Source organism: Trematomus bernacchii, unplaced genomic scaffold (assembly GCF_902827165.1).
Source record: "Trematomus bernacchii unplaced genomic scaffold, fTreBer1.1, whole genome shotgun sequence".
Lineage (NCBI taxonomy): Eukaryota > Metazoa > Chordata > Actinopteri > Perciformes > Nototheniidae > Trematomus > Trematomus bernacchii.
The window spans coordinates 18,251,049-18,259,606 of record NW_022987593.1 but is presented as its reverse complement, the minus strand read 5'-3'; the positions used below and the strand labels follow the sequence as shown (position 1 = coordinate 18,259,606).

The 8,558-nt window shown below is 38.5% G+C and overlaps 1 protein-coding gene across 4 annotated transcripts in view; it reads right to left on the bottom strand.

Annotated features, from left to right (window-relative positions):
- Positions 1 to 2,221: 2,221 nt before the first annotated feature.
- The window catches only part of LOC117482039 (B-cell receptor CD22-like), a 33,327-nt gene continuing 26,990 nt past the window's right edge, over positions 2,222 to 8,558 (bottom strand). For all 4 annotated transcript variants that reach the window (XM_034130006.1, XM_034130009.1, XM_034130007.1 and 1 more), the window contains 6 exons: positions 7,105 to 7,365; positions 5,979 to 6,239; positions 3,579 to 3,657; positions 3,425 to 3,482; positions 3,107 to 3,204; positions 2,222 to 2,364 (listed from right to left, as the gene is read on the bottom strand). In XM_034130006.1, the coding sequence (XP_033985897.1) occupies positions 3,109 to 3,204; positions 3,425 to 3,482; positions 3,579 to 3,657; positions 5,979 to 6,239; positions 7,105 to 7,365 (755 nt within the window). In that variant the 3' untranslated portion in view covers positions 2,222 to 2,364; positions 3,107 to 3,108. The remainder of the gene's footprint in view (positions 2,365 to 3,106; positions 3,205 to 3,424; positions 3,483 to 3,578; positions 3,658 to 5,978; positions 6,240 to 7,104; positions 7,366 to 8,558) is intronic.

Below are 8,558 nucleotides of genomic sequence, written 5' to 3'. Positions count from 1 at the left end.
GATTTTCTGCGGTCATGACATTACTCAAATGTGCCCACGGCCCTATCAGAAACGTTGCTATCAGAAACAATGCACGGCCTGTTTTGGGAATATAATATGGTCTTTGTTTACATTAGCATCGCTAACACTCAGAGCTAACCTGTACTGGAGAGAGCATGTGTAAAGAAGCAGGATGTTAAAGGAACTCACCTTGTGGTAAACCTGAGAGAGAAAAAGCATTTGAGCTCCATACTATTTCAGAAATAATCTTTGATGTGGTTTGGAACATAATATAGCGTTAAATCACGGCAGCATTTAGCTGAGAATCTGCGTAGAACTCTCCTGCATGAGCTCTCCTCTCTTTATTTTTTCCTTTTTTTTTTTTAAACTACAGACACAGAATCAGCACTTTAGTAACAGGGCTGAAATAGAGGGGTTTGAGGCTAGAATGGGTGATCTGTTTTGTTATGTTGAGCAAAACACTTCATAGACATGTTATTATATCTGAGACCTATAATATATGCCTAACAATAGTATAACAGTAGACCTTTAAAGCTAAATGCTAACATCAGCATGCTAACATGCTCACAATGACAATGCTGCCATCCTGGTGGTTAGCAGGTTTATTGTTTACCACGTTTAACAATTCCTTTTAACGTGTTAGCTGGCTGGCTAGCATTTGGTATAGGCCTATAGCAGTTACCACAATTAATAGCTTAAGATAAGTATAGGCCTGTTGTATATTGCATTACACACTGCTAACATGTGACAAAACAGGGACAATCTCGGTTAACAAATTGTTAAAATAACATTGTCCCAGCGGTGGAAAGTAATTAAATACATTTATTGAAGTATTGTACTCAAGCACTATGTTGAAATGATTTTCTTTATTTTGAGAGCATCCATTTTATGCTACCTAAACCTTTACTCCACTACATTTATTTATCAGTTTTAGCTACTATTTACATATAAACACTTAATATGACGTGATACCGTACTGTGCTACTTGACGACAAGAGTACTTGAAAAATTCCTTAACATTGAAATAGGACACTGGGGATAAAAACCCAATTATAATATTCTAAAATACTTTGGTAATTCAATCCTGTTAAAGGACAATTCTGCAATATGAGTACTTTTAGTTTGATATTGGAATTACAATTGACTGATTCTTCTGTACTTCTACTCAAGTCACATTTTCAATTCCTAGCTTTAACTTGTGATCAAGTTCATAGTATTTCTACTTTTTCATAAGTAGAGGATCTGAGTACTTCTCCCAACACTGCTTTGTTCCAAAGGTAAGACATTAGTAGAACAAATGTTTAATTATTTGGTGATTCTAATAGGGACTTGAAGGCCTAAACCAGAGTTTGCTAGGCAAAACACATAGGCAATACAATGGACTAATGATAACACAACAGCTAAGTGCTCTTTGATAGAAAAGACACTACACACTCGAAAGGGCAAAACAGATGGATTAGACATACTCTATATAACTCAATATGAAAACATAAATGTATAATATGGACAATGTGACAAAGGTTTGGTCAAAAGGACTGCAAATGTATTTACAAATACTCATTCAGAATTAAAAGACAATTCACAACTTAAAAAATACTTTAACAATTTAAAAAAGAGAAAGCTACAGTACCAAGAGCATACCTCTTTACAAGATCTATGACTAAACATATTTCATAAGGACAAATAATAATAATATTTCCAAAAACACATCAATTAAGGCTTGTGCTACGCTGAAGGACAAGAGGCTGAGGTTAAGACTCTGTTGAAAGAGGACGAAAACATGTTACAGTTATTTATAAAGAATACTTAGAAGTAGAGCTAAGAGAAATGAGGAACTGATTACAACTCAACCTTCATTTAACAACTAGAGGTCAAATGTGAACATCATTTTAGAACAAGACACAATAACATGTAAAATAATCAAGAAAAATTATATTTGAACAAGTTGAAAATATTGATTAAATATGAGGATGTGGAGTGTGTTTGTGTGTGTGTGTGTGTGTGTGTGTGTGTGTGTGTGTGTGTGTGTGTGTGTGTGTGTGTGTGTGTATAGGTTTGTACAGAGGTATTTATAACCTTTTGACTATAACATGTATACAAATCCTGCTGTGAGATTAGTCGTTTAATCGTATATATTCTTTAGGTGATAGTAGGCTGATTTAGTAACTGTTTTAATGTGACTGTTGAAACTCAGGTCAGAGTCCATGACTATACCTAGATTTCTGGCTTTATCTGTTGTTTTGAACATTGCAGACTGAAGCTCAGCGCTAACTTTCATACGTTCTGCCTTGGCTCCAAAAAACAGGTAAATGTTTCCTCTTCAATGTTTCACTTCCTTCTGTTTCCATCCAGGTCAGTCTCCCTCTGGTTTAAAGCAGCAGAAGAAAAGCATGAGCAAACATTAGTGAGTTATTTCTCAGTAAGGGACCTGAGTTGTTGTTTTGAGTTTGTTTTTCGACACATGTAGCTTCTTATTGGCCTTTTTACTGCCATCCAATTTGTGTTAAAGTCCTTGCTGAAATGACAGGAGGCATGTTGGGTCAAACTTGGTAATGTGACTAAACTGCTATTTTTAAATCCAGGATGAAGACTCACACTGCACTGTGACTTTTATTTAAGTTTTGTATACCTGTCTTCTTCTATATAAGCATGTTTATTTTATTCTGTTTGCTTTTTAATGACTGTTTTAAATGGCATCATATAATGTGTTGCTGATTCACTATTTCTGAATGCTCTTAATGTTTTAAAGCACTCTGAATAGCCTTGTGTTGAAAGGTGCTATATAAATAAACTGGCTTTGTTGAATACTCTATGCTGATTGGACAATTTTAAACATTCTGAGGTCTGCTCTTTTTTTGCTTTGGTCGCTCTGATCAAGGGACTCAGTGCCGTCAAATCAATTCGTCGATGGAAGTCCGGTCAATTTAACGTCAGCAATGGACAAAAAGTACATGTTTTCCTCCGTCAGAAAATGTTTGAATTAAGCATAACGGCGTTTTGAAGCCGTATAACGTCTAAGGTTTGAACATATATGTCTACACAAATAGATAGGAATTAATGAAAAGATGACTCAACAGCACATGCTGCTGACTGATAGCTGGCTGACCTTCAGACCAGGTCCTCCTGCTCCTCTGGTTCTTCTGTCTGTTCTGCAGAGACCATGTTTAGGTCTGAGACGTTCTCATACACAGGATCAGACTCCAACTGAAGAGTAGAGACAAGAAAAGATGACCCTTCAATTACATCTTTGAATAAAGGAAAGACTGTTTTATATATTTCTCTTTTGATACGAATGACAGGAGGATTAATACATATTGGTAATTGTATATCAAGAAGCAAGGCATATTTACATTCTCCTTGTGAACACAATTATTAACAATTCTGTAATATCACTTTGCTGGAGTTGGATCTGTCACTGTCTCACCTCCACAGTCTCTATGGGTTCATTCGCTTCAGAGGTGGAGCTCACAGTCTTCTTCTTCCTGAATTGTGTTCAACCATAGTCAGATAAATAAGTAAAAGTGTTACTCTAAGTACCCCAAATGATAAATGTCAATGCAGAAGTTGAATAGTCTCACCTCATCCAGAGGAGCAGAGGAATCAGCCCCAGAACCACCACAGAGAACCTGGTGATGTTCACGATCATTGGGGATGTATCTAGAAAAGGAGGTAAACAGTTGTCAGATACTTTAACTGTGAGTGGGATCCAGGAACCCCTAAACAAACACACGCCTGTTTGCTATCCTGGCTCCACACTGGTAGAAGGAGTTCCCCATTGCTATCAGAACAGCAGAAAGTCTACACATCTTGCATCATATCTTATCTATCTTATCTAAAGCCAGTTGAGTAGCACTTGAAATGTTTTAGCTCTATGAAACCTGATGTAGTTATATGATTCTGTTTTCTTCAAGTTTGTATCTTGTTGGTCGAATGCACTTATTGTAAGTCGCTTTGGATAAAAGCGTCAGCTAAATGCAATGTAATGTAATAATGTAATCATAGAATGAAAACCAAATCTGTGTCCACTGAACCTAGGACATTACATTCTTTAAACTTCCCATTTCGGTCAACTTTTTTCCTTTTCACTTCCTGGCTTTGTGTTTTCCCGCCTGTGTGTTTGTCCGCCCCATCCTGATTATTTAACCTGCTACCCTTGTGTTTTTGAAGAAGATTCAACATTATGTTAGTATTTAACAGAGGTGGGACCAAGTCATTGTGCTCAAGTCCAAGTCAAGTCTCAAGTCAGGATGGGCAAGTTCAAGTCAAGTCCAAGTCCTAAACTTTGACAAAACGAGTCTTAAACAAGTCATTATGTGCTTTTCACCAAATGTAATGACACCCATCAACAGAATAATACTTAATAATTAAACTGCTCTTTATTAGTCACATTAATACTGTAATAATCTATTTTCTCTCTGCTGGTAAAGTAACGTGTTTTTCTTCTATTGTAAGAGGGATCAGTAAGGTTAGGCTACCGTGACGGTTTGATTCAGAAGGAGTTTAATTGATAAGATCCCTGATGTTGAGGTAACCAGAATGTTTATTTCCACCGTGTACAACATGTTATAAGGGACCCACAATCTATCTTTATGCAAGGGATAATGTGCAGCGAGGCGTCTCTATGGGGAAAAGAACACCTGAATCTAGATCCCTCTACAGGTGGTACTTTAACTGTATTTTGATGCTAATACTTTTGTACTTTTACTTGTAACATTTTGAATTCAGGACTTTTTATTGTAACCGAGTATTCCTACACTCTGGTACTTTTACTCAAGTACAAGATCTGAACTTCTCCCACCTCTGACAATAAATCCTGAGTGGTTACCAAAACAAAACCCTGCTCTGAAGGTTATTTTCATTTTACAAATCCTGCACTCAGCTTTGCTTTCTCCAATATCATTGACATGCAGCCAGATGCTGCTTCTTTTTTCGGTTTTCGCTAATTTCTTGACTTTTTCCGACGCGCTTGCATTTAAATCCGTCTCCCCGTCTCCCCGTGGCTCTGTAGCTGGCCTGTACCACTACACCTGCTGTCTTTGGAGCGTCTGCCCCCCACCCTTCTTTCACATAATGGTATGATCCTAGTGTGTCCTCACATATGATTGGCCGCATGGTGGCCCAGCTAAATAAAGACCCGTCCCTGCCTGCAAGGATTCTCAGCAAGAGTTGCAGCGGCTGGAGATTCTGCTCTCCCCGACGGGAGTCTGCTCTTCTAGCGGCATCTCGCGATCGGCGTGTTGGAGACCTCTGAATTAAATTATCAAGTCACCTCAAGTCAGAAGGCTCAAGTCCAAGTCAAGTCCCGAGTCATTGGTGTTCAAGTCCAAGTCGAGTCGCAAGTGTTTTGTGATTTTGTCAAGTCGAGTCCAAAGTCATCAAATTGGTGACTCGAGTCTGAATCGAGTCCAAGTCATGTGACTCGAGTCCACACCTCTGGTATTTAAGTCCTGGTCTCCTGTAAGTCTTTGTCAGATCCTTGTATGTTGTTATATCCTCAGGGTTGATTGCACTTATAGTAAGTTGCTTTGGACAAAGTGTGAGCTAAACGTAGTGAAATATAAAGAAAAGATTTCTAACAGTTTCCCTCGATTCAATCTCTAGTTAAACTCAGTCAGTGTTGACATGTATGGATGTGGAGTTTATCTTGCCCTATTTAATCTCTACTAATTTAAATAACAAATTGGTTATGGCTTTGTGAAGCTGTATTTTAGACTTTGAAGATGTCCGGACAAATGGATGTTTTAAGGTTTGAATCTGGGTCCAAAAGCTGCATTAAAACTGCTAAAATCTCCTAAAGCTGCAGCAGGTTGTGAATGTGAAGGAGGGACTGTTGTAGAAATTATGTCCAGAGAGTGGAACAGTAAATTGCATCTTGGCTCTTCAAAGAACTGTAGTTTTCGGAGACTTTTCTACATGTATGATATGAACTTGGAAGTTGCTGTGCCTCTTGGGATGTCCTGTGGTGCGAAATGACTTACCTGCCACAACACTCAGATGTAAGGTGGAGTTAAGACGTCCTAACTTGTTCTGGGCTTCACAGTAATAACTCCCACTGTGTTCAGCTCTGAAGTCAGTGATGTTGAAGATCTGTCCTGAAGCTGTTGGAGAGTCTTCATCCTCCTTGTACCAGGTGTAGTTAGCTGCTGGGTTAGCATCACTGCTACAGGTCAGAGTCACTGAACTGCCCTCCTCTATCTCAGCAGAGGGACTCACTGACACAGAGGGAGGCTTTGGAGCATCTGGAAGAGAATGTGTAGAAGTGTATCTTTAGTAAAGTAGATCTACTAATTCCCCACTTGATATCATCAAGGTGTGCAGAAGGGGCCCAACTTGGCAGTGGAAACTACCATCTACGGCAAAAAAGCCTACATATTGTTGGATATATCCACTTGAGGCCTTGCTTGTGACCCGAGCACTGCAATTTAGATTGTGGACCATGCAATATTTTAGGAGATTGATAAGATCGTTAGTTAATCAATCTATTAGCAGCAAACACATGTTCTTGATCCTACGATGTTAACTTTGTTCCTGCAAAGATTGTGCCACTTAGCTCGAGTCGTATCCTTAGTTGAAAGCCACAGTTTATTTGATTGAAACGTTGGTTTACTCTCTCAGCAGACATAAGTGGACCAAACAAATAAAACTAGAAAAATGAAAAATGTTTTCATCCCTAAGATTTACATAAAGAAAGCCAAGTAGGCAAATCACGGAGTAACATATGAAGAGCTCATGTCACAAATGGTGCAAATCCTTCAGCTGCAGCCAATAAAGAGTCATCCCTTTATCAAACACAGAGGCATTTAGTACTAAAACAAATGAAACCTTAGAAGTAACAGTAACATATTAGCATTACATGAAATCCAACTCTTTTTAGAGGTATTGCTTCCAAGCTGGCATGGACTGGAGGAATGAGTCAAGGGATCACAAACCTTCTTGTAACGTACACATGGCATGTGAATATGTTAGACATTAAAAGCTGATAGACGTCCTTTATGAATTTATTTCAGATAATGTTTTTACCAGGGAAAGATCATCACAGGTTAACAATCACTATCTCTACTCAGCACATGTATATTAGGTGACTTGTTGATGTTTTGTACTTACATTGGACATCTATGCGTACTGATGTAGAGTTGATCTGGCCGTACTCATTCTTAGACTCACAGTGGTAGTTCCCTTTGTCCTCTAAGGTGATAGAGGCAAGTTGATAAATGTCTTTTGACCCCCCAGGCAGTGTTTGGTTGTCCTTGTACCAGGTGTAGTTAGCTGCTGGATTAGCGCCACTTTTACAGGTCAGCTGCAATGATTTGCCAATCTCTATCTCAGCGGAGGGACTCGCTGACACAGAGGAAGTCTTTGGAGCATCTGGAGGACAAAAGAGAGACAACTTGTTGAATATTTGTTAACAGGCCATTTTTTTGGGCACATGACTACAACAAACCAGAAGCAGCAACACAATGATTAAGCTCACTACAGTATCCATCGACAATACATGCTCCATGAGACAGGGTGTTATCACCTCTGCAAAGATAGCAGATTAAAATAGTTCCTAAGAGATGATCATCACATTTGGCCACAAGTTTTCTTTTCATGGCCTCTTCTTTTTGAGGAAGATGCTTTACAACAATTTTAGTGACTTTAAATATTCTCACACTGTAGACAAACAACATTTCTCAACAGTTTGTGTAGCAATGGGCATCTGGGACCTCAAATGTTGCAATCACAAAACCAATTGCATTTTGTTATGACTTTTCTTGGAAAGGTGATGCATGTACTTTACATGTGGTTTAACACCGCACCAGTGGCATCCAAGACAATGTGTTGCTCACTAGCAAAAATGTTGTTAAAAGTTGAAACTCCTGAGTGAAGCTTCATTTTGGATTGAACGTGGTCCTACAAAATGCATGTTTGACGGTTTGAATCTGGGTCCCAAATCTGCATAAAATGTCGTCGTTAAACCACGATACATTGCACTAAATGTTTAGTATTTAAAAGGAAAGAAGTGAGGAACCAACTGCTCATAGATATCCGTAACTTAACGGACAGTTGTTGAGTATCTCCTGAGAAATGCATAGGTCTCAATTGCTTCCCTGTACTGCACTAAACAGCACCTAACCAATAACAAATCCTGACTTTATGATGAACCACATATTTGTTTGTATTTCCCTCTCCTCCAGTCAAATGGTGCACAGTATTGACTTGTTGGTTGTTACTGAGTATGTTACCACCAATAACACAAATATATAAACAATTGGTGGGTCATAAAAAAGGGTTAAAAGTAAAAGATGAATCTTGATTGGGCCAAATTTGACCTCGAGTCACCCAAAACAATGCTGCCAGGTCTTCCCAGACCCGAACACCAAATTATACACTTTTTTTTTTAGAGACCTTCAGACTTGGCTAAAATTGTCAAAATCAGTTTTGTAGTGTTTATATAGCTGTTGTGGAGGATATCATGAAGCCTTGTTCAGATAAAAAAAAAACTAGAGTGTAGTTATTATATAATTTTAAATTGAAACGGGTCACGGGAGACCCGAACACAACATAAGGGTTAAGGA